Source organism: Thermobia domestica, chromosome 8, assembly GCF_964235325.1.
Source record: "Thermobia domestica chromosome 8, izTheDome1.hap1.1, whole genome shotgun sequence".
In the NCBI taxonomy this organism is placed as follows: domain Eukaryota; kingdom Metazoa; phylum Arthropoda; class Insecta; order Zygentoma; family Lepismatidae; genus Thermobia; species Thermobia domestica.
Window position 1 is genome coordinate 206,260,276 of NC_137461.1, and position 26,808 is coordinate 206,287,083.

A 26,808-nucleotide genomic window follows, 5' to 3' on the forward strand; every position below is an offset into this window, starting at 1 on the left:
AACAATATGAAATACACAATTATTCGATTTCATCGATCGACCTGAACAAGAATTTTACGCTGATTTTACAAATCATGTGTTCAATCTTTTAGATAACACACTGTTAAAAATAAGTAATATACATGGATTACATTCTTACATAATGTTTTAAAGCTATGGAACAGAAACTTTCATGTAGTTACCTTAGAATTACGGTTTCACAAATAACTTTTACAGTGATTAGTTATATTATTTACAGTGTGAATTATATAAAGAATCGCATCTTTTTGGTTTCAAAACACGGTTGTCATAGTTTTGTGAACTAATGGTGTTCGTTTGAATTTCTTCCAGTTAGAATAACCAAAGTTTCGTCATTGCACTGACTGCTGCTTCCACTTTCCAATGGCGTACGATATCCACGCTTCATCCCCCGTCACTGTATGAGAAAATAGGTCACCCCCGTCCTCTCCCCAGAGAGCTATAAAAATACCTGCAGCTGTCATTCTTTGCTCTCTGTGAGCATCTGTCAGCATTTTTGTTACCAACTTTGCACACAGTTTATGATAACCCAGGTTATCAGTCACAATTTGATGAAGTTTTCGCGAACCTTACTGGAAACTTTTGGAAAATTCACTTATTGTGAACCGGTGATTGGATCGCACGTTAACGTTAACGCGTTCCACCATATCGTCCATTTGAACACTAGGCCTACGCTACGCTCATCGTCATGAACATTTGAACGCACTTCCCTTCACTCACTACTGTCGGCTGTGAATTTCAAACAATTCCCGATGGATATCAGCTGCATTCTGTTCTTTGGCGTTCAGAAATCGTATGACAAATCTCACTTCACATCTGTCGATATTTTGTACTAGGGCAGCTATTTTAACCTAACTGTTATTCGCACGTACGCAACTCCACTCGGACGATTCTGTTGCAAGCACAGAATACTAGAGCATGTTCACCTTCATCAGTGTTGCCAACCCACTGTTTTTTTTATTTTGTTATTTCTATTTTTGGGGATGCGATGGCTCAGTGGTAGAGCGTTCACCTCTCGTGTTTGGAGTCCCTGGTTCGATCCCAGCTCGCGCCATGTGGACCTTGTGGTGGACCAACACCGTGCTCGTGGGTTCTCCCGTTTCCTCCCACTTTCTTCATTCCACCATTTCATTCATTTCTCATAATCACCGTCTTCTTTAGCCTAACCGGCGTAACCGTGGAACGTAAAACTAAAGATTTCATTTCATTTTAATTTCTATTTTTTTTTTTTTTTTCATGCGCCTCGTTATATACGTACAAAAATAAGAAACCAAATTTTGGGAAGTGATTCCTTATCTAGTATACAAAAATAAAAAGTGATCTTATGTGGGATCAAATCACGGGAAAACAGCTGAACCGTTCGAAATTAATTTGGCATATAGTTTTCACCTACCTCGAGTTAGGTATCCATCATGTCACTTGATTAGGACGTTGAAACTCGTATATCAATTCTTCATTTAAAATAAGCGGAAACATGTGTCAGGTTTTTTTTTTTTTTTTTTTTTTTAATGTTCGTTTTAATGGAGGGGAAAGGGGCATTCCTATAATTGTTTTCGCCACATTGAAAGCAACATTATCTCCTGACCGCGTCACAGTAAAACGACTGATCCGTTTGAAATGAATTTTGAAACAGACTGATACCTATTCGATTTATTTTGTCACTTTGATTAAAGGAAATATCGTAAGTGGGGTAGGGAAATTAAAATTTATGCCAAAAATGAAGAATATTTTATCGGCTTTTATAATACACTTTTATTGAAATACGCATCCTGACGGAGGAAGGGGCATCTTCCATAAACGTATTCTCCCAGTGCGAAGAAAGGGTATTTCAGTAAGTACCGAAAGCAAGGACGGAACACTAACGAATATGGGTCGAAAATCATATACTTAGATATAAGCTACCGAAAAAGTAAAATACCAATTTCAGAAGCATGCTAGCTTCAATACTATGGAATTTATTTCAAGCTGTTTAAAAAGTGACACACAAGTAGAGGAAGTTCTATGTACATATTTAATAAACAGACATGTTTGCTACTTCATATATTTGTACTTAAGTCCTAATATTTTTGATTATTACTCAACTGTTTCTCCAAGGACAAAAAGAACAGGAAAGAATAAAATCCAACACGGGTAGAGCTGTAAACGATGCATTGAAAAAAAAAAAAAAAAATGTAAAATTCTGTACATATTCTCATACGTGATTGTGATGAAACATATATTAGAATGACAGAAAAATATTTACTAGGATTACACAGAACATCAAGGACGTCAAAGATAAGAATCCACCTGTGTCGGAATTATTCAGACATTTAATTAACTTTAGGCAAATACTTAAAAGCATTAAGATCTTCCAGAAGGCATCAATCACGGTGGAACGATTTTTAACACGAATATGATTTCATCAGAGCGAAAGATCCAAAATAAACTTTATATCAAGGCACTTTAGATAAATAGTGAGATTTTATAACAAGGAATTTAATTTTAAAACATTGATAAATTTCCGTATGTATAATTGGCACCGAATTTTCCACTGAAATACATTTTAGTAGTAGCAATAAGTAGAGAAAATTCACACCAAATCGTGTTGGCAACATTCCATTGTAGCGTTACGTAAGATAGTGGCGACTGCGTGTTAATGATGTTTATTGTGTGTGACATACACTTCGCTCAAAACATCTGTCTTTGTAAGTGATTTAAGTTTCCTTGAGGTACACAAAAAAAATCAGACACTTTCGGGCATACTTTATTGCTGAAGAAACAGAAGATATACGAGATTTGACAAGCTTTTGTTCAGTCTAAATTCGAAAGCTGACCAGTCGTAGATTGAAGACTAATCAACCAAAATTACTGTCAAAGATAAATAACACAAAATAAGGTATGCACAGTAATATTCTTTATTATTGTAATAAAACAAAAAACTTGGTCCTGTCCTATTCCTTTCATGAAATCATTCTCAAAGTTTTTTCAACATGTTAAACACCAGATTCCCAGTTTTTCTGTTACGTAGTCAATGATCTCGTTAGTAATGCCTCTAGGCAATAGTTTGAATACATCATTTCTCTTCGGAACTCCTCGCTCCATACGAGCTCAATCAAGTTCACAGTGGTAAAGATAGTTGGTTGCAGTTTATGTTCTTATTCCGCATTGAGAATAGATGAACACATGGACTTATATTTTAACATGAACTTCGAACCACTATAATGTGCTCAAATTTACACCTCTCTCACCAGGAATAGAACTGGGGTTCCAGTGCACCAAAAGCACACGCGCTAACTATTAGGGACTTTCACTTTCTATATCTAAGACCGAGAGTTTCAACCTGCACTTGCCGAAAATTTATCATCTTCGAAATAACCGGACAACCTTTCTTCGGTCAGTAGTAAAAGTTTTTATATCATTATCTTTCAGAATTTATCATTATTTTGTATTGTATTGCACCTTTACTCAACTTACTCATCAAATAAATCATATACAACTAACTTAACATTGACTTCTCCTTCAAGGATATCTTACAATTTAATATATAAAGGCCTGTCTAGGATCTAATGACTTTTCTACAATTATCTGTATATTATCTGCACCTGTCACGGCCTCTTCGTAAGAACCCTTGACAAAAAGAAAAAAGACTATAGTAATTATATTAAGAACAAGAGAAAGCATAAGGTCTCTCACATTAATAAGGTTTGATTAACGGACTGAGAGCGTTATTGATCGGAGAGAATGAGAGCATTGTTAATATATTATACTGGAGACACTCAATTCGATCGATTCTCGCTAGTATAATTGTTTCTGTAATAAATTTTCTCCTTAGTGAAAATTAAATAAATACATGAATACATTCCACAATGCATTTCTTTTATCTGGGACAAAAACCTTACTTCAAAAGTTTAACACAATAAAAGGGGCAAATTAAATAATAATAAATGCTTCCTTCTAATATAACCAACATGTAATGCTACAGAATTTTTTAAGAATCACTGATTACAGTATATGAAAAAAACCACTATTGTTCCGATCCGAATAGACGACGACTTGATTTCGTTTATACTATTAGTGAGGTACTTGTCAATACCCTTTTGGACTACAGAATACTATGCAACTACCTTCTTTGAGGAGAGAAATGCTAAAAAGGAAGCTGTGGAAAAACAAGGCCCGGCTTACGCATCCTTATTAAAGCAATTCCAAATTACGCTCCTAGTGCAAATTGTTTTTAGAGATAATGCATTCGTGTACTACGTCTAAGTAGCCATCCACAAATCTCTAATCATAAAGAGCGGAGTCCTGTATCCAGGATAACGTAAAAGGTACAGAAATTAAGTCATTGACGGAAGGTGTTATGAAAAGATAAACCGCTCTTTACATTTTTCAGATCCCATGATTTCAGTGAGGTGGTAATAACCAGTCCTCGGTGTACCGTATAAATTTTGAAACTCTTTTTTACTCCCACTTGTGAACCATGGCAGCATGAGCCTTTTAAGGTTTATGGAACACTGCTTTACACGATGTGACATTTCTATGGGAACACTAAATTATCTTTCTAGGTTGATAACAACACTCATATATATCCAGGAAACTGTACACGTGAAGTCAAGGCTCGCAGATAGAACAGCCTCTTCTGAGTCTTGATTGTATCTACTGAGAAGTTCAGCAACTTACCATCGAACAACTTTACTGACAGAGTTGATAGTAAATGGAGAAGCTTCGTATATTCACCGTACCCGGGAAATTTAAGGACATTATCAAGAAAGCTTGTAGCTGTTTTACGTCAATAATGTCCAACCATTTCTGCATAATGTACAGTCAAGTCCATCTACGTTTGCAACCACTACTTCTATTAAAAAGTGGCTTACAGAAAAATATGTGTATTTTGAAGCAAAATATTTTATAAATTATAACAGTAATTATTATCTGTATATTAATTTGTATTTTGAAAATAATATACAACAAAAATAATTTACACAATATATATATATATATATATATATATATGAAACATTACATGTAATATTTATCTTACTAGCACTTTCAACATGCTAATTATACACAAAAATGCCACGGTATATTCTTTACTTTGTTAACTGCTCCGCCTACGACGACAGACGCAGCTTAGATTCTCAGTTCAAGAAAATATTCGAAACAGCAATATTGTCTCACTTTTCTATATTGCGAACACCAAAAGCACATAGTTGTGGACTTACAAACAGCCACATTCACCCTGCTGTGTGTTTTTATCAGCAAGCAGTGGGATGAAACAAGCTGTATCTTGGTTATTATAGCTTTGGAAATATTCACAGTATACTAAAACAAAATTGACTGAAGCATCAAATATATATTAATAATACTTTGTAATAGATGTAATGTAATATGATCTTCTTCACTGACGGCGATGTTATGACGAAGATGATGTTCCATTGCCGAAACTATTATACAAGTATTATTAATATACATTTAGTGTTTTGTTTTATTAAAACAAGAAATTATCCTGTTATTTTTTCTTTTTCTTTTATACTTTACAACATGAATCTGTCGATATTTGTTATAAACTTTGTTGCAAGTTTTCAGAAGGAAAAACAACTTGAGTACGTGACAAAAACATATGGCATCCGGAGTTCAATAAATTCGTCTGGACTGGACAACAAAATATTTTGTTGAATATCAACGGAGATGCCTTATGACACTGGTCTGTTCACTCACTCGTAAATAATAAAGAAGATGTAATAAACAGTACCACCTGCCTCATGCAATCTAGTCACGTCTTTTCCCCGTTTCCCTTGAGTTAAACGAGTTTCTGAAACATAACAAGAACAGTAACGATGTTCTGAAAGGATTCCTAACAAACAAAGATGATCACGTATACTGTCCAATTACGTTAAAATGTTCAGTTAGGTGTTCAACGTAAATTTAATATAAACAGAATAGGAATAATGTTGCTTAAATGCAGTCAAGTTCCAAGATGGGTGGTCACCTTACAGCGTAATAACCAATGAAATATTTTAAGAAAAAATACAAGTCCTATAAAAATAATTGAAAGCTTGACAAGAGACCAATTTAGCAGGTTTTACTGCAACATCCTTCATAATTTGAAGTACGTATGCGAAATTTCAAGACTGACTGCCTACCTGACTAATTTCTAGATCATAAATTCCCAGTGACTACTTAAAATCATGCATAATGATTTTAAAACTTTATATATATATATATAAAACAACGAAGAAAATTCAAGAAAAAATCAACTGCGAACCCTCCAAAATCGATGCTGGAAATACAGATTTTCTCTTATGTCTATCTCGTAGTACACTCATATACCCATTAATTTTTGAGTATATTAACCTTCTTCAGTAACTTCCATACAAAAGATCCACACTGAAAGATGAAATTAATTTTTTAACACTTTGTATCGTTAAAAAAAATAAAAGCAAGCATATGTTCAATCAGTTCTGCATTCAGTATATACCTATATGAGTTCTTTATTTAGAGAATATATTTCTAGTAGAACACGTAATGAATGAGTGAAATCATCTAGCATTATGAGTCTGTTTTACAGGAAACACACCAATGCTCACATATACTATCGAACAAATTGAGAAAGTTCAGATGAGAAATAATTCTTTCACACTGGAACTCGAAAATGAAATCTTTAAGTTTTACGTCCTACGGTTATGCCGGCTACGCTAAAGGAGACGGTGATGATGAGAAGTGAATGAAATGGTGGAATGAAGAAAGTGGGAAGAAACGGAAGAACTCCGAGTAAACCTACACACACGATGTTTGTCCACCAAAAATTCACTTGGCGCGAGCTGGGATCGAACCAAGGATCCCATTCACCAGAAGTGAACGCTCTACCACTGACCCACCGCAGCTCACACTGGAACTCGAGTGTCGTATCGTTAAGACTGAGTGTTAAATTGGTATGTTGTTTGTAAAACGAACTTCTGATTCTAAGTAACTGTCTCACTTTACGTGTATGTTATCTACATGCAATCCACATGTTCTACTACAAATAAATTCCCTAAAATAAAGTATGAGAACTGAAATTGGTACTGACGCAATCCGCATATCTGAGAGCAAGAAATAGCGAACAATACCTTTTACAGCAGGCACATCCTTTCTCTTTTGATCCTTGTCACCATCTTCAATGGAAGCTGTCCTTTCATCTCTCGCTACAACTTGCTTCTTTGTTTTCAGTGATACATTATCAGCCACGTCTTCCACTACATTTTCTGATTCACTTTGCTTCGAGTCTTTTCGCTGTCTTCCAACACTTTCTACACTTTGACTACTATCTACATGCTTATTTACATCTTTATCGTTAAATACTTTATCACTTTCTTTTTCTGACACAGTTTCAGCACTCTTGGAGTCTCGTTTCTGTGTAACAGAACTACTTTTATCTGTGGCATTATCACTACTTTTTGAGTCTCTTCTGTGTTGAGAAATTTGACTATCACCACTAACTTTTCTACCCCTACGATTTCCACCTATATCACCGTCTAATATAAAATCATCAAGCGATTTCTTTGATTCTCTCCTCTGCCGCAGACTCATTCTTGGGGATTTCTTTGCAATTTGTTCACTGGTTATATTCGGACTAGAAACAGATTTTGGAGGTTCCTCAACACTCGAAGATGCATCACTCAACTCAATTGTACTGAGGTCACTTTCTTTCGATTGACTCACTACTGACGCCTGCACCACTGAACTTGGAGAATCTTCTGCTAATTTCTCCACTTCTTCGTGTTTCGATTTCAAATTCCTACCCATCCTGTTCCCGATTGAACTTCTGGATTTTTTACTAACCTCCGTTTTCAACACTTTTTCATCTTCCCTTTCGGGCACAGTCAGTTCTGGAAGCGCCTCAGACAGTTTACTACTCGGACCTGACAGTCGTTTCTGACTATTCTCTAACTTCGCTTTATTAGACTGACTATTACTACTAGCACTGACACCTGCTTCACTTTTCACTGTGTCTTCGCTACTTTTCTCTGTAACTTCACTAAATCCATTATTCTGTACACTTTCGCTACTGGTTGCTCCATCGTCCACTTTAATGCTATCTGACTCAACTTTATGAGACGGAGACGCTGACAACTTCCTCTCCTTCTCTGCTCGACTTCTTTTCGGATGAAAAAGTTTAGAAAAGTCCAGTTTTCTCTTCCGCTGTCTTCTTTCTTCTTTACTCTTTTCTACATCTTCGATTAGGGGATCCGTAAAGAGAGGCTTCGCGGGCAGCTTCCTTGTTGGTACCATTTGGATCTGTAAGAAACAAGGGAATATTATATATATACACAATTGGCTTAAAATATAAATATTTCATGTATTCTCTTATAAATATCTTTCGAGTGACAATTTTGTTTCTTCCACAAAGAAACTGTGAAGTCATTTAAGCAGAAAAATCCTCATTCAAACTCCTGTCCAAACATTAATAATGTCTGTACTCACGTCATCACTGTTTTGTTAAACTTCACTATAGACACTTAACCGAATAGCTTACCGCTTCTTTCAGCATGAATTCTTTAAGGAATTTTAAGTTGCTTGAAGACCCAGAGACCCACATTCCTACACTATCGAATATATTACATTCAAAATTGCAATATCAAATACATTATATTCAAAACCATCTTCTTACACACTATTTTTTACTTTTAAAAGAATACACTGAGGATTTAATGATGCAATTATCCTACTTTTTTTTTTTTTTTTTTTTTTTTTTTTTTTTTTTTTTTTTTTTTTGTTGCTGCAGGTATGGGACTCGGTAACATTTCTTAAAGCAACTGTACTGAAGAAAGCGACAAGCTGATCACTGACACGTCCAAGGTGAGGATTAACAAAACGTATCATTGAATGATACTCTCTAAATAGTCTTAGAAAGTATTGTGAATGAAGACGCAATAGTAAAACCAGTCTACGTTGACCACTACTAGTTCCACAAAAACCTGGCCTATTTAACACAATAAGTGTGATTGACGTAATTTGAAATACAACCTTTTTACATTACGTAAGAGCGTTGAATACCTGCGCCATTTTTTTATTGCTTTGGTTTATATAGGGAACTATTCTTGGAATACTAATAATTTAAAGATTTCTTCTTCAAATTTATTCAAATGTCTCTTACTTCGTAAAAATTAATTGCTGTGATATATAATTTTAATATTTCTAAATCAAATTTAATTTACTTATTATTACAATTATCAGGTAGTCTATAAAGTATAGAGCCTTTTGTGCATGAGATAACGTTAGTATCCCAAATCTCAGGATGAGTCGCAGCGGGTAAGACCTAACGTCATATGGCAGCTGCCACTTCAAGCTAGTAGATATACAAAAACAGAGTGGCAACAAAATTTACAGGAAAAAATTCCTTGCCTTTTCTCAGTTTTCCAGAACTTTTTTTTCTTGGCATGTAATTAGCCACAAAAACATTTACATGTTCCTGGAAAAACAAGACCAAGTAAACACGGCAACAAAACGTAAGTAACATACTGTTCCCATATTAAACTAGAACAATTAATAATATAAAAGCAAATGTAGAGGTAGGTCCACGTTCATGGAAAGGAAATGGATCATCCGCTACGGGTGCTGTAATCGCACAGTGAGAAAGCAAAGCAGAGCACTCAGAAAGGCAGGTGTGTGGAGAAAATGCTAGCAGACAGTGAAGTACGCCGAGCGTAAAATGCCTTTTAAAATCACCTCATTTTGGAAGAGGATATGTCTCGGCACTTTCTGACATAGGATACAGCTACAGTGAAATTGCGAAACAGTGTTTGGCAACGGATTTCACTAGTTTCAAAAAGGGGATTGCCAATGTAATCAAACGCAACTAGCATGCACTCTTAGAGGAGGTAGGTGTACACACAGCGGCAAGAAAACAACCCGTACCAAACGGACAATAAATGTGGTTTGAAAATTGCCGCAGAATCCGCCATTCTAGGAAAGAGTCATTACTAGGACAGTGGAGAAATCGAAAACAATTTGAAGGACAATCGCCAACGATTTTAGGCTTAATGTGAAGTTTAAGCCAAGTGTTCAAATATTCACAGCCAAACACATCCATGAACGTAAAGTACACTGCAGATTGCTTTATGAATGGTATTTAGCATGTGACAATTGGAAATATGTAAAACCTTGGATGAGGCCTAGATCTATTTGTGAATTTCCATTTGGGTTCGAGTCAAGTACAATCATTCAAAGTATGCCAAAGAACGGGCATATTAGATTCACACGTGCCGCGAAAATTTTCTCCGGGGATTCATGGTGGTTGTCGAATGTTGCCACAAAGGAAACTTACACTGCATCAAGCTGCGCATAACATGAAAATTAACGCAGCATAACATCACCAGCACGTTCTGGAGCCATTATATCAGAGTACCGGCAGAATATTCCTTCTTTGCATGGTGCTGAAGTATCAAAGATCTTCATTCATTAAGACAGAGCGTCCAGCCACAACTGTTCTGGGAGCGAACTGTGTACAGTAGTGATTAACGCATCGGCATTGTATACCGAAGATCCCGGGTTCAAGTCTCGGCCCAGTCATGCACTTTTTCACTGTGTATCATTGAATTCGCACCTATAGAGAAGTCGATGTGTTAAAAATCTTTTTTTTTTTTTTTTTTCGCTAATATAAACCCTGAATGGTTCAGAAATAGAATAGAATTATGTACATGCAATAGAATTATGTACACAAAATCGAACAGTCGAAAGAATTAAACTCAACTTCTCTCCACAGAATAGCTCTTATACGTGCACGTACGCGATGAAGTGTTGAATGACAATATCTACAGCAAGGAAAATAGAAATACTAGCTGAATATGGTGTATGTATTGGATAGTTTCTACAAAAAGAAATAAACATATAAACTTACAAATAACTTCATATTTTACATGCGATATATGCACTGATAGCGATATGAAAACAATTATTATGCCCTTAATATGCGTTTTCTCACACTTCACTATTGAAAAGACACAATGCTGTAATGATCATGATCAGTTTGGGAGAAGTGGAGGTAAGACAAATAAGACTTCCATATGGTATGATGCTCCAACAAAGAAGATATTGCATTATTAGAAATGCTGGTACGCGTAAGACTGTTGGTTGCTCCATGCAGAGATTGTGGCGTAATAGTAAATATCTGGTGCTTTATACATAACTTCGACTGATTGCGTAGCACCAGAGAAAATGTCTGCAGCGACTTGACTTCACGCTATTACTAAAAACCTTTAATTTTTTGCTTTAGGGTTTTCTTACTTTTAAACGAATATTCAATGCGAACTCACTGTTTCAATAATATGCCCTATCAAAATACAGAAAATTGAGTAATTAGGAGCGCGAGCACCTATAACGAATTACTTCTAACTAAACTAACTCACTCACTCACTCTATGGCCTATGGAACCCGTAGGTTTAATGCAGCGTTCACAAAAGCTTTCCACTGACTTCTATCCTTCGCCAACTGGATCGTTTCTACTTTGTATTCCTATTTTTGAGAGATCCATCTTAATATTGTCCTCCCATCTGCGCCTAGGTCTTCCTAATGTCGTTTTCCGATTGGTCTTCCAGTTAAGACTTCGAAAGCGTTCCTACTTTCTTCCATCCTGGCAACATGAACTGCCCACCTGAGCCTCCTAGACCTGATGACCCAACTATGTTCGGTAAACCGTATAAATTGTAGTTCCTCGTTATGAAGTTTCCGCCATTCCCCATTCCCGTTCCTCTTGGGTCCGAATATTCGTCTCAGGATCTTGTTATCAAATACTTTCAGTCTACGTTCTTCCCTCAGAGTAAGCGACCATGTTTCGCAACCATATAAAACAACAGCCATGGTTATCGTTTTATATATTTTAAGCTTTAAGTTCTTAGACATAATTCGCGACGACAAGAGATTTTGAACTGAATAATAACACGAATTTTTAGTTTTTAGTCGACATTTAATTTCTTCGTGAATATGGTTTTCGTCTGTTAATATTGATCCTAGATATTTAGAAGTATCCACTTTATCAACAGTGTTATTTGATATTTTAACGCATCCATAATTTGCCATATTACAATCCGATGAACTTCCATGTATTTAGTTTTCTCTGCATTTATTTCCTAAATCCATGTCCCTGCAAGTGTTTAATAAGACTTCTGCATTTCTTTTTATTGTCCTCCCCTTTGTTATTATCCCCTATTAAATTTACATCATCAGCATACGTCATAACCTGGTGAATACCGTTGAACTCTAGGCCCTGGTTGCTATCTTTGATTTCCCCTATAGCGTATTCCAGGACAAAGTGGAATAATAATGGCGACATCGCACCTCCTTGTTTCAGGCATTCTCGACGTGAAAGCTTGTGGACAAAAATTTCCCTACCCGGACTTTACTTTGAGAATCTGATTAGCTCTTCCGGTATTCCAAATTCTGTAAGAATGTTGTACAATGTTTCTCTCCTAACCGAATCGTGAAATGAAATCTTTGAGTTTTACGTCCCACGGTTATGCCGGTTAGGCTAAAGGAGACGGTGATGAGTAATGAATGAAATGGTGGAATGAAGAAAGTGGGAGGAAACGGGAGAACCCCGAGGAAACCCACGCACACGGTGTTTGTCCACCACAAAGTTCACTTGGCGGAGGCTGGTATCGAACCCGGGACCCCCAGCACCAGATGTGAACGCTCTACCACTGAGCCACCGCCCCCCCCCTACCCGAATCGTAAGCCTTTCTAAAATCAATAAGTAGTTGATGTACCGAAGTATTGTATTACCACTTTTTTTCGAATATTTGTCGAATGGAAAATATTTGGTCAATAGTTGATCGATTTCGTCTATTCGCACTGATAATCTCCAATAATTTATTTGCGTATGGGGTCAATCTTGCTATTCGAATGTTTGAGAGGATTTTATAGGATGTTGATAACGAATTACTTCTACTGAGTATAAGTATGCACTAATTTGAAAACTAGAAACTTTTTTTTTATTAAGTTTAGCGTCCCTTTCAGCAGCGAAGTTATATGAGAAGTGGACTTACTGATTAATGTGGAATCCGAACCACATGAGCTCCCTCCGAGGATCGAACCCAGGTCTCCCACGAAAACTAGAACCTTTCTCCGTGTTGGATTTGTCTTAATATTTCTCTTTGTAATAGAAAAAAGCTGATACTAACTAAAGTTATTTACTTATACTTACAAAATATATTTAAAAGCAAATGGCACTTTTAGTGGAAGTTTGAGCATTTTAATTAAGTTTTCTAGTTAATGCAATTAACCGTTTCCAAAGCCCTTTTCCACTTTGAATTTACGTGCTTTCGTATCTTTAATTAAAAACGTAGCAGTTCGCTGCTGTAGTGGAACACATCAAATTTATTCTTACCTGAGGGAGTGGAGTGCCGTCTTTTACTTTACTCATTTTCAGAGCATGAATGGTTTTCTTAAAGCCATCGAAGAATAACACTTCGTACCGATCTGTAATAAATAAATAATTAACGTTAGATATGGATAGCAGGAAACATAGCTTGATAGCTTAAAACCCTTTCCTTTCTTTGATTCAAGAATTGTAGTAGTTCGTTTATTGCCGATAATTTCAGAAGCTGTGCAGTCTTCTTTATTGAGGGTAGTTAAAGGAAAAGGTTCTTGCAACTAGTCGTACTTCTACGTTTCAAATGTATCAATCCATCTGAAATCATGAATACATCTGTAATACTACGAAAAATGTGAGAGTTGAAAACTAACCATTACTTTATACGTAACCAAATCATATTAATGATAATTATATATTAATTTCATCTTGCCCACAAAGGTTGCATTTCTAAGTTCCTTCATATGGTGTGACTGGAAAGTTTTAAGACAGTTGGCAACACTGCTCAGGAGTAGATATAACCGTCCGTTAGCATGGAAGCGGTGGCTTGGTCTGTCCCTGAGACATGTTGAAACATGCACCGAGATATCTTTATTCAGTACGGCATAACAACCAGTTGAGTGCGGGCGTGTGTGTATGTCTTGGCGGATTTTTAAGTGCGCAAAATGGATGAAAAATTGGAACAACGCGTTTGTGTGAAATTTTGTTTTAAAACTGGGAAATCTGCTTCGGAGACTTAAGAACTCTTAAAAACAGCTTTTGGAGACAAATGTCTGAACCGGTCAAACGTGTTTATCCGATTTCAAAGATTCAAAGATGGCCGCGAATCAGTAGAGGATGACCCCGATCTGGCTGGCCTTCAACATCAAAAACTAACGAAAACATTGCGAAAGTTGGCGATTTAGTGCGCTTGAACCGTAGACTTACAATTAGGGAGATGGCTGAAGACCTGAATTTAAGTTTCTATCCGGTTCAGTCAATTTTAACTGATGATTTGAACATGCGTCGAGTGTCCGCGAAATTTGTTCCAAAAGTGCTGTCACACGAGCAGAAACAACACAGATTTGAAGTATCCCAAGAACTATTTAATCGAGCCAAAATGGACTCAGATCTCTTGAATAGGATAATAACAGATTATGAATCCTGGGTTTATGGGTATGACCCAGAAACAAAGGCCTACTCTTCTCACTGGAAGAGCCCAGATTCACGAAGACCAAAGAAAGCACGACAAAGTCGGTCGAATGTGTAGACAATGTTGGTGGTTGTTTTCGATTCTAAGTGTATCGTGCATCATGAATTTGCCCCTAGGGGGCAGACAGTCAACCAAGAATACAATAAAAGTGTCCTTCAGCGTCTGCGCGAAAATGTGCGGCAGAAAGGGCCTGCCCTCTGGAAAGAAAAGAATTGGATTCACCACGACAATGCACCAGCGCATTATTCGTTCTCGATCCAGGAATTTTTGGCCAAATTCAACATTCCTGTGTTTCCGCAACCCCCGCATTCCCCAGACTTGGCCCCGGCCGACTTCTACCTCTTTCCTAAATTAAAATTGTTATTGAAAGGGAAGAGATTTGACTCAATTGAGGACATTCAAGCAAATACGGAGAGAGTGTTTCACACTATCACGGAAAATAATTTTCAGGAATGCTTCCAGAAGTGGAAACACCGTTGGAATTGGAGGAGTTCCATTACAATAGCCTGTAAGTACTGCCATTTTTAAATTACAAGCCCAGTTTTAAAACTTTCCGATCACACCTCGTATGCATTACAGAAATCCGCTCGTATACTAATTAATAGCAGTTTCGTAAGATTACGAGAATTTATTTTTAAAAAAATACTATCAATTCATTGGAAGTGTTTTTAACTTCTAAGCATTATCAATACAAAGGACAATGCATATAAAGATACTTCTGAAATGCAGATAATCTTTGCGAGATGTATCCAATTTATAACGGCGGTTAAAATTATATAATCCCTTATAAAACAATAGTGACTTTCCACTTTTACTATGTTTATTATACAATTACAAATGAACTCGTGATGTTTTCATAGAAGATGTACAAGTACACAAATCTCTTTCTCTAGATGCTCTGAAGAAAGAAGACTGCACAGTTTCAGAAATTATCGCCAATAAGAAAACTGTGGCAGTACAACTCTTGGATCAAAATGTTAGGGCTTTGTATCAAATAACACGTAGTTTTGATCACAATTAGGGTTTTGTATTAAATAGCATGTAGTTTATTGGAAGTTCAGCATCTGACTTAACAATTAAAGCACTTACCGTCCATGTTTTCTACAATGCACTTGAATAATTTTTGATTACCTTCTGGGATCTTGTTCAAGTCACATATGTTACGTTAAAAAATAAATAAATAAATAAATAAAAACTTGATTAATAAGGAAAATGATAAAAAGAGTTATTTTTTAAAATGTCGTGGATGGATACTATTGCTGATGTGGTTTGTAGAAATTCAAATCTCCTCAGTCATGGGAACGTGAGTATGAGACGATACCAATTGTAGTTACATCTTTATCTTGTTTCTGTCCGGAATACACCGTTCAGATAAGAATTGAATCAACTGAAACAATAAGTGACAAAATCAATGTCTTACTTGGGACTTTAATGTTAATAATAAATGTAAAAGTACTCAAAGACTTTCAATTCAATGTTATTTTGCTTGTATAAAACACCTTCACTTTGCAAACTTCTAGACCAAACTCGCCATACTTCTTCCAGTTTTCTGATGGTTCTTCCCCGTGTGAAGTCATATAAATGTTATCACTGGGTCACGTTGTAGCACCACCACAGTGCACGGTAATAGCTCTCTGACTGACATACACTGTCTATCCCTTTCATTTAACTGCTTCATGTTGGGGAAGCAGATTCATTCAGCGCTACGGTCACGGTGACGTCACGCCATGTTAGTCTTGATTCGTATGTATGTATGAGTAGGAGACATTTGTCAACATGCTGCTGAGTTTTCATTCATTTCCACCGACTACGCACTATCTTATATTGCTTTATCTCTTTCGTCCTTAAGTTTTGCACACCAGTGTATATATATCAAATAACAGAAGAACCATCCATCTACTGTCTTTTTGCATATTTCGAATCAGTTTCAGTGTTTGATTCCTCTTAACGACCTCCTAATAATCACTCTGCAGTTTTGACAGCTTTTGTCTGTGGTAATCTATCGTAATGAAAACCCGTTTACTTTTATCTGATACATTTTTTTTTTTTCAATTTTTAATCTTTAGATGTTTAACTGTTAGTAGATTAAGTTTAACATACTGTTTTAGTAAACATGTTTTATAGGTGTGATGCTACAGTTAATACCCACTTAAGCACTAACTACACATCTGTAATTTTACTTCTCTGATATTATTCATATTAAGCTCCACATTTTTTTAAAATACGATGTTTTTGTTCATTTCGCTGTATTAATCATGTAGTTTGTCATACATCATTTCATATATGTGAACATGACCCCAGAAGAGCATCAAAATTTTGAGTTCAAGAGTGAATTGTAGGAGGTAAACCAGTGTTTTTAATTTTATCATGTTACTTAACTTATTCTTTGTGGAATAAATAATTACGTAGTTAAAATTATTAGTTAATTTTTACAATCAATAACATAATCTCTCTCTGTCTGTCTGTCTCTCTCTCTCTCTCTCTATATATATATATATATATATATATATATATAAACCTGAGTGAGTGAGTGACAAACTTACTAACCGATCAACACCCAGGCCAAACTGATTAAGCTAGAAACTGGAACTTGGGTAATGCATAGGATTTGACTTAATGCACCCCTACGGAAAGATTTTTGGGAATTCGATGCGGAAGGTAGGAAAATATGGCAATTATTATATTAAGATGTTCATATTTTGGGATCTTTGAAGACTAGAAACATAATATTTGACATATGGACTTCTAAATAATTAGACCCGAGTTTCAGTTTATATATATATATATATATATATATATATATATATATATATATATATCGGGTATTCTAAACATGGTGCCCACGAACTACAAAACACTATTGTGCAAGCCAAATAAAGCAATATATATTCACACAATTATATAGCGGTATATATATATACCTAGTTATAGCATAAATACTGTCACAAAGTTTGTAGGCATCCGGAGTTGCACAGTGCTGCCATCTGTGTATAAAGCGGAAGATGCGTGTAGTGTGTGTTTGACTGTTCATGACATACGTTGATATTATGCTGAGTTCTGATGGAGTGGGACGATTACGAAAATCATGTAGCAGTAATTGCACTACACAAGGTCGGGAAGACAACAGGTGAGATTTTCAACCTCCTGAAAACCCTACAAATCAGCAAGAGATTCGTGTATCGCATCATACAGCGATACACCAAGACTGGAACGGCAGCTGACCGCGCAAGGAGTGGCAGACCACGAACGGTATGAACCCCGCAGGTCCACAAAGCAGTCGCAGCAAGAATTTAAAGAAATCCTGTTCGAACACAAAATGTGGTGGCTGCTGAGATGAACATCAGCAGAAATTCCATGTCTCGTGTGCTCAGGAATGACCTACATCTACGGGCGTATATAAGGCGGACTGGTCACTTTCTGACACAAACATTAATGTCGCAGAGAGTTCTTAAATCAGAGACTTGCGGTGTTACGCCAACAATCTGCACAGAAAGATTATGTTCACTGACGAAAAGGTATTCACAATTGAGCAGGCCTACAACGCCCAAATGCCACGTCATCTACTGCAGCTGTTGAGACAGCTCCAAGGGTTCAGAGGGCACATCATCCTGCCTCAATGATGATTTGGTGGGGAGTGAGCTGCCAAGGTGTAGTGAAACCACTGTCTGCTACCATGTTCCCTGCAGAAAGGTAGACCTTCCAGCAGGATTCCGCTCCAGGCCACAAACCGAAAACAACCCAGGAGTGAATGGCACGGAACGTCCCGACTTCATTTCTACCGCTGATTGGCCTTCTAGCAGCCCGGACCTTAACCCATTGGACTACAACCTTTGGGCAGTCCTTCAGGCATCCATCTGTCGACAATCTGAAACAATCCTTGACCCAAGCAGTGAACGATGTTCCCATGGACGTGGTACGTAATGCCATTGACCAGTGGCGGACAGACTTCGTACCTGCATCAAGGCCAAGGGGGACATTTCGAAAAATGATTGGTGCGTCAGGTGTACAACATATCAATGTAAAACATGACCAAAATAAATTGCCGTGGTGTTAATACTCTCGGTGTTATTCACATTCACACTTGTGACAGTATTTATGAGATAACTAGGTATATATATACCGCTATATAATTGTGTACCTTTCGAGCCCTCGTCTAGAGACGCTAATTGCACTACGTTGTAACGTCGCAGATAAAGAACCACAGAGAAGACATACCAATCCATCAATTAGTTACATCGATTCTTTCCAAATAGACATCAAGTCGATAGACGTTGATACTAGCACCGCTTATTAGCGTAACAATCGATATAAGTGCTTGTTGGATTCGTAATAGTAATGGTTCTGTGTTAATATGTGACGTTTTCACATAGTGAAACTTTTGATTTCCTGTAACAGCTGAAGGGTATACCATCATATATAGCATTTTCGTTTTATTTTGACCTGAAGACTAGCGCTCTATTGTCCGTGGGTGCTATTTTTAGAACACCCAATATATGTAAAACCCAGTAGGGAAGAAAAAGGAGTGAGACGGAAAATCGGGGTAGGAATTACAATTATTATAATAAGATGACCATATCTGAGAATCTCTTAAGGTCAGAGACAAGAAATTCGGTGTTTTGACTTCATTTAAAATAATGAAACATGTATTTCACTATTATTCATATCTGGTCTAGCAAAGAAGAAAGGAGGGTGGAAAGAAGAAAGAAAGAAAAAAAAAAAAAAAGGATGGAATTACTATTATAATAATAAGAATGATAACTCGGAATCTCAAAGTTAGATACATAAAATTTGGTATTTAGTCTTCTCATTTAATATAATAAGACAAGTGTTTTAACGTTTTAAGGTACTGCACCTAGAAGGAAACAAAATGGGTTGGGATTTCAATTACTATAATAAGATGTCCATATTTCGGAATCCATTAAGATTAGAAAAGTGAAATTTGATGTTCAGACTGATCTCTAACCTAGAATGTAAGAAAAAGAAATCAGGATACTCCTAGTGGCGCCGCTTTATGTGTAACTTTTGGGTGTGAGGTGAGGTGATTTTTAGTTTAGCGTCCCGTTCAGCAGCGAGGCTATATGAGACGTGGATCTACTGATTAACGTGGAATCCGAACCACATGAGCTCCCGCCGGGAATTAAATCAGGGTCTCCCACGCCAAAGGCGCGTACGCTAACCGCTTAGCCACGAGGGAGCTCAACTTTTGGGTGTGTTCCGTCAGATAACCAAGCTATAATCAAGTAAATATATTCAGATCGTAGGTTACCCAAGGAAACTTTGGGAAGCCCCAGGCCTTGTAGCTACCACCATGACCGTTGTCCATGGGTGCTTCCCTAAGATGCTCATATGAGCCCATAAAATTTTGTAAATGGAAAAATAATAGATACGAAAACTGCAATACACTGTTGCGTTCGAGAGAGAATATAAGTTCCACAAATAATTTTGAAACCTCATAAACATATCAAATGAAAGCGTAAGTTTGATTTAAGTCCTTAAACAAAAGTTATCCTGACAAACTTTGACCTGCTAAATCATCATTGCACTTGGAAAATATAGAAGAGCTCCCTCGTGGCTATATGGTTTGCGTACGCGTCATCGGCGTGGGAGAGCGGGTTCGATTCCCGGCGAGAGCTCATGTGGTTCGGATCCCACATTAAGTTCTAGGGCCATGTCTCATATAGCCTCGCGGGGCCGCGGTGGCTCAATGGTAGAGCGTTCACCCCTGGTGTGTGGGGTTCCGGGTTTGATCCGTTCCCGCCAAGTGAACTTTGTGGTGGAAAAACACAGTGTGCGTAGGTTTTCTCGGAGTTCTCCCGTTTCCTCCCACTTTCTTCATTCCACCATTTCATTCATTTCTCATAATCACCGTCTACTTTAGCCTAGCCCTCATAACTGTGGGACGTAAAGCTTAAGATTTCATTTCATTTCATCCAGCCTCACTGCTGAAAGGGGCGCTAAACATGAGTCTATTCCAATCGAAAAATATGGAGTAACAAATGTATCAATTAACTACATCCGCGATAAAACTACTTTTATTAAAGAGTACGGCTAGTTACATTAAAAAAAGCTATTACTGTATTACGTTGAACACGATCTGACGGAATCACTTTGTCCAGAGAAGTATCTTTTAATTTCTTTCTTCGGTACTCCCCTCATTTATTACCTTAATAAAATGTAAAATAATTTTCTCGCTGAAAGGTTTTTTCTTTTATGTGACAACCAGAAGGATGTTTCTTGGGTGACTTTACAGCTACACACACACACACACACACACAAAAAAAAAAAAAAAAAAAAAAAAAAAAAAAAGCAGTGTTAGCACACTGATCTTGCGATATTATTTCACAAATATTCTCTTTAAAAAAGAAAGAAAGAAAAATGTCTAATACATTAAAATTACAAATATTTTTTGAATGACTAACTAAACAGCCAACAAAAAGGAATATGCTAATCTACTAATAAGTTAGTTACACTGTCCCTTGAAGTTTGAAACTTACCATCTGGTAAAACTGCTACAACTTTCGCGGGATATTTGCGACTATCACTCCATGTTGCCATCACATGATCATTTACTTTGAAGACTTTCATTGGAGGCACTGGAACTTCAGGTCTACAATACAAGGAAATATGTGCATCACGTAATAATCACTCACAATTCGTAACTGACTTATTTATTGCTTATAGAAAAATATTTCAGTTATCTGCTAGTGGATCTTTGGGAGGAAACTTTTTTTTCATTCATGTTATTTTTAAAAAGTAAAAAGATAGCTCGCTATGATATTGAATTGCTCGTTATCTTCAGTCAATACTTCACTGAAGTTTAATTTAACGTGGCGGTGAATACTGGAAGTTACAATCGACTTCGACGAGTAATGATATCCTTTTCTCTCTTTCCTCCTCTTACTAGGCTACGTAACGTTCAAAGAAAAGTCTCCAATTTTCCCACAGAGTGCATGAGAATATAACTATCCACAGCAGGAAAATAACGGGCATTAGAAGAACATTAATGTACAAATAGTATATTCATTTGAATTGGAAAATACATGTATTCGAAAAAATTTTCATAGTTCAACTGTGCAAAAGACAGTTACCACTTACAATGAAGTATTTACAGTTTGCCTCCTAGCCGTTACATATTACCATTACTTCGTAAAGTAGGAATTGAGTAGTTTTCGGTAACGCACAAATTACGTCGTTTCTACATCCAGAAAACTTGATCAAAATTAGTCATTTTACCCTGAAGTTATCATTAGCGCTGAAAAGATTAAATGACTTACTGCAAGAATACGTGGATGGAAATCGATTAGCAAGTGTGCATATGCTTAGGAAATGATTTATATTTAATATACATTTGATTTGCGTGATGAAGTGTAAGAGGACAACAAGTCCGAGTTTCGCAAGATACTCTGTGGACGCTCTTAATTACAATTCAATAATGTTTTATGGAGGTTTAGTTTGGAGGGCAAGAATAAATGAAGGTCTGCAGAAATGTTACTGCAGATTAGGCTCATTGAGTGCGAAGCAAGATCAAAATGTTATATCCTTCACTGAAGAGCTAAATTTTGATAAGTTTGAGTGTTTAATTTCCTTTTTTACTTGTATGATCCATTAGACTTTTACACATTTTACTAATCTTCTATAACTACTATACTTCTATAGCTACTAGTTAAAAGAAGAAAAGTTAGCGGTTAAAAACTTTTACTTTAGACTGTACATATAATGAGAAATCGATTTTTAATGCCAAAGCACTTACATGATTCCTTTCAATATATATTACTTCACATTTGTTGCGCGTGATCATTAGGATTAGAGTCGAAGTGAACATTTTACGTAACATGTGCATTTTTCGTAACAGCGCACCTGACTGAAATGATTAACTGCAACTATAATTTCGAACGCTACAATAACTATTCTTTGTATATGATTACCAGAAATAAAATACTTACTTGACAGGCACCAGAGTCGGAGGTCGAAGGCGAGGACTATCCATTGATATCCACTCATCGTATCGAGATGACCACTTCTCAAAATGAATCAAAATTTCTTGTTCATCCCAGTCAACCTCCACTACCTTCGCTGAATACCTTAGGAAAGCAAAATAATACATATTAACAAACAAAATAATGAAGGTGAAGGTTTTCATTTTGTAGTCAAAACACACGTTATCATTTAAGTTTTATTGTTATCATTGCATAAGCAAATTCTGGGTTCACCTCACAAGTGTGAAATTTTGTAATTAATTATGATAATTTTTCATGAAAGAAGCACGCTGCCTTTGTGGTAGAAAGCTTTTTTCTGGTGCGGAACACTTCTAATTTAGTCCCGGGACATACGAATTTGTATGGAAATCGTTTTTTGCACTTTTCCGTTTCTTCACATTATTTCGTTCCAGATTTCTTTCATCATTTACTTGTGTTAACCCTTTGGGGATCCTATGGTACAATTTGTACCATACGCGTTTTTCATGGTACATTGCGCTATTTCTCTTCTATTTGAGCTTTTTCGTCCTTTTTTTTTTTTTTTTTTTTTTTTTTTTAGGTCCAGAGGCCTTGTAGAAGACATTACGTATGGTTTTAGACCGTTCTGCGTCCAGACATAGGAGGTGATGACGTCATAAGTCAAAAATTTCTACGAGAAATTAAATCCCTACAATTGACAGATGTAGGTTCCTACATCAACATGCAATACTTTATGAGGATGAAGATTTTTTATAAATGTAGAAGCTTTGGAGGAATACATCTTAAATTGAATGATGACAGGAGTTGGCCACTGAACAGTGACATTGGGCAACAACGTCTTTGGAGTTCTATAAAGTCTCATCCACACTAACAATTCTACAATAATTCCTCAGTGAAAGATTTTATGTGATCCTATTCAGTTCACTTGTAACAGCATGCTAAATATCAGAAATGGAGTCAAACTTCACTTTGTAACTTTGGGAAACAGAAAGAAGTCTGCTAGGTCGGGAAAACAACTAATTTTATTACTCTATGCCCATTAAAATAATAATAATAATAATAATAATAATAATAATAATAATAATAATAATAATAATAATAATAATAATAATAATAATAATAATAATAACGTTCGCTGCCGAAAATGCTACACAAAACTTATTATGTAAATTCAAATTCGTTTAATACGCACAGAGAACTAAAAACATTTTTCTTTCTTTTTGCATGAAACTAATGCAAAAACTTACCATTTCTCAGTGAAATCTCTTGCTTCAAGTCTAGCTCCTGGTGCAAAACTGAAGCCAGAGCGGTAGTATTTTTTAGGAGGCGACTCATTTCCAACAAAATTACCCGAGGAAGTAGAAGACATACTTCCTTGATCGGAATCGGATTTGCTTGGTGAATCACACATGTTGCTTTTCTCAGATGGATGAGAACTAAGGCTTCTAGTCTTGATATTTGATGGTGTGGACTCTTTAGCGGTATCTTCCTTCCGTTGTGAATCTGTTTCACTTACAGAAGGATTGTTACGTCTGGTAACCTTTCTGGCACCACTCTGATTTGCAGATCCTGTTAGAAAATAGAGTATGAAAATTACACAGTAATTCGCAGATAAATCATAATTTAAATATAAAACACTAAAAACATCAGAAACTTAAAATGAAAAAGATGAATGCAACACACTACAAATACTTCTATTTGTTGCACCCATTACCAAAAAGGCCGTAATTCAAGAGTAAATAAAATAAAATAAATACATGAAGTTGAGACTTTGCTAAATGTCTTAAGTCATATAAATCACATAAGGAGACAAGGAAGTTAATTTTACACGAAAGCGTAATGCCTACTGTTAAACAAAAACACTATAGCAGCTTACAGAGGAAAGAAGAAGAAAACATTACCATCGTATTCAAAAGAAGAAGAAAAAATATAGATCTACCATCGCAGTATACTATTTTTGATTTACTTTCTAATCTTCCAGTAGGTTGTTTGGCACGACATTATTCTCTAATTTTCGACAGGAAGCGCCCAGCATTATCAAAGACGAGAAGGTAATCCAGAAAATTCAAAAGGATTGAATATATGGGCAAAGGATTCGCCTTTTATGTGTGTGTGAATCGTATCTCTCTCACTTTCATCACACAGCGCACATTTATATCGGCAAAGAAACACGGCGAGATATTTTAATACAACGTTCTTACGATACCGTGTTCCTAATATTTTTCAATTTTTGTATTTGATAACTGTGGAAGCTCCCCAACCGTAATTTGGAATTTTGGATATTGCAAACATACTGGAAGTTAGATGACATATAGGTACTCAAGCGCTGTATTGTGGATATCAATACAATTGATCCAGTGGCTACTACTTGTGCTAATATACATAAAATGAAAATGTGTGTCTACCTTCGAAGAAATATCTTATATATAATCTTCTAAAAATAACTGCGTGGTTCACTAATGGAAAGAGTAAGGTAAAGAAACCAATTACTTTTGAAAAGAAACACTCTTCCAAAATCAAGGGCACTGCCATGGGACATGCTGGAATAACCATATAATTTCTAAATTATTCTTCTGAAATTCACTGGTCCTTTTCTACTTTCCTCCTTTACCATTGTCTCCTCAAAACCGAACGACAGAATCGAACACGGATGCCCCAAACCTATGTATAGTCACGCCCACTAACTCCAAGTAATACTTTCAATCAAAAAGCCCAAGGTCCTACATTAGTAGCACTCTTCAGCCATGAATATCTCCCTGCCTTATCTACAAACAATTACATAGGTAGGAGACGGAGATACACAATACAATTCCACATTATCTTCTTTGAACTCATAAGTAATGAATTTTGCTCTTTCTATACTTACCTCATTGCCAAGAAGACAATCTGAGAGGAATACGTGTCCCAAACTGTGTACCGTAGACAGCCAACTTACATGTTCTACTTACGAAAACTGAATTACTGAAACATCTAGTTCTTGTTTCGGATTAATGCCAAATGCCGTGATGCATTATGTCCTATTTTGAACTCTAATTCGATCTCTGAACACCCTAGAAGCCACAAAAATATTCATTCTGCCAGACAGTTGTGACTCCTCCAGTCTATATCTTTTACATCTAGGCCTACTTCCAAAAATGAATCTAATTTTTCTGCTGACAAACGCCGTGTGTTTTTTCTCGGAGTTCTCCTATTTCCGCCCACTTTCTTCATTCCATCGTTTCGTTCATTCTCATTATCACGGTCTTCCTTAGCTTCGGAGCATAATCGTGGGAAATTAACCACCAACAGAAAAAAAAAAAAAAATCCATTGTCTTGCATTTTCCAGCAGACAAACTCAAATACCTATGATAAAAGTAGTAAGAATGATAAGCATAATGAAGACAAACACTATTATATTTTCTTTTCTTCCCAACTTTCTTCATTTTCTGTGTTAATATCTACACATGTTTTTTACAGTATGTCGCTGCCTCCACTAACTCGCATTACAACTTGCATTCCTACAAGTTTCTCTACACTTTCTCATTTTCTGCAGACCGTCCTCCCTCCACTCTACTATTTTTTTCTCTTCTCTGTTAACCTAATGACATTTTGAACACAACAAGATTTTCTTGTCTCTACTATTTTCTTTTTTTTCCTTCAGTAGCTTCTACACTTAGATGATGGGCCGTTGAATCTCAAAAGCTAAGTACTTACATTTAGCTTCTTCACTCTTGTGTCTACTTTTTAAATATCACGTAACAACCTTTTAATAAATATACAATAAATCTAAATGACCTGAATTCGTTACACGAATGTATCTAAATAAAAAAGTTATGACGGAAAATACATTAAAGGAATTGAAATAGGAACTTAGCTTTTGACGGTTAAAATTGTTTCAGCAAAAGGAATCGTCACAATTTCACATGAACCTGCACAGTTCTTTGTGCTATATATAGCATCATAGACAAGAAACTATCTAACACTCAGAAGTAAGCTATTTATTCATACAAAATAAACTAAGTGTTTGAAATCTGTATTATAGACGAGAAATTTAGAGGCTTACTAGTTACATACATAGATTATAGGTTTATTTCCGGATACATATGACATTCAAATCTTCACTTACATACATACCTAAAAGTTTCTTGTAATAAAACCACTTTCGACTCTTTATTCCGTCAAATAACTGTGACTGAAATCGTCCCAGTCAAATCTGACACGCATTGACACGAAGTATTACCGCAACGTTTTCGATGTTAATGAAAAGCTTACACGTTCAAAGATCAATCATCATACTGGATAATTTATCTCTAGGTTGGGGATTAAATTGCAACATTGAT

At 36.2% G+C, this 26,808-nt stretch overlaps 1 protein-coding gene across 8 annotated transcripts in view; it reads right to left on the bottom strand.

Annotated features, from left to right (window-relative positions):
- LOC145693422 (uncharacterized) overlaps nucleotides 1-26,808 on the bottom strand; it is a 129,776-nt gene that overhangs the window by 75,036 nt on the left and 27,932 nt on the right. For all 8 annotated transcript variants that reach the window (XM_081769400.1, XM_081769398.1, XM_081769399.1 and 5 more), the window contains exons 3-7: nucleotides 23,737-24,058; nucleotides 22,478-22,615; nucleotides 21,029-21,141; nucleotides 13,358-13,449; nucleotides 7,104-8,271 (exon numbers count right to left, since the gene is read on the bottom strand). In XM_081769400.1, coding sequence (XP_081625526.1) covers nucleotides 7,104-8,271; nucleotides 13,358-13,449; nucleotides 21,029-21,141; nucleotides 22,478-22,615; nucleotides 23,737-24,058 — 1,833 coding nt within the window. The remainder of the gene's footprint in view (nucleotides 1-7,103; nucleotides 8,272-13,357; nucleotides 13,450-21,028; nucleotides 21,142-22,477; nucleotides 22,616-23,736; nucleotides 24,059-26,808) is intronic.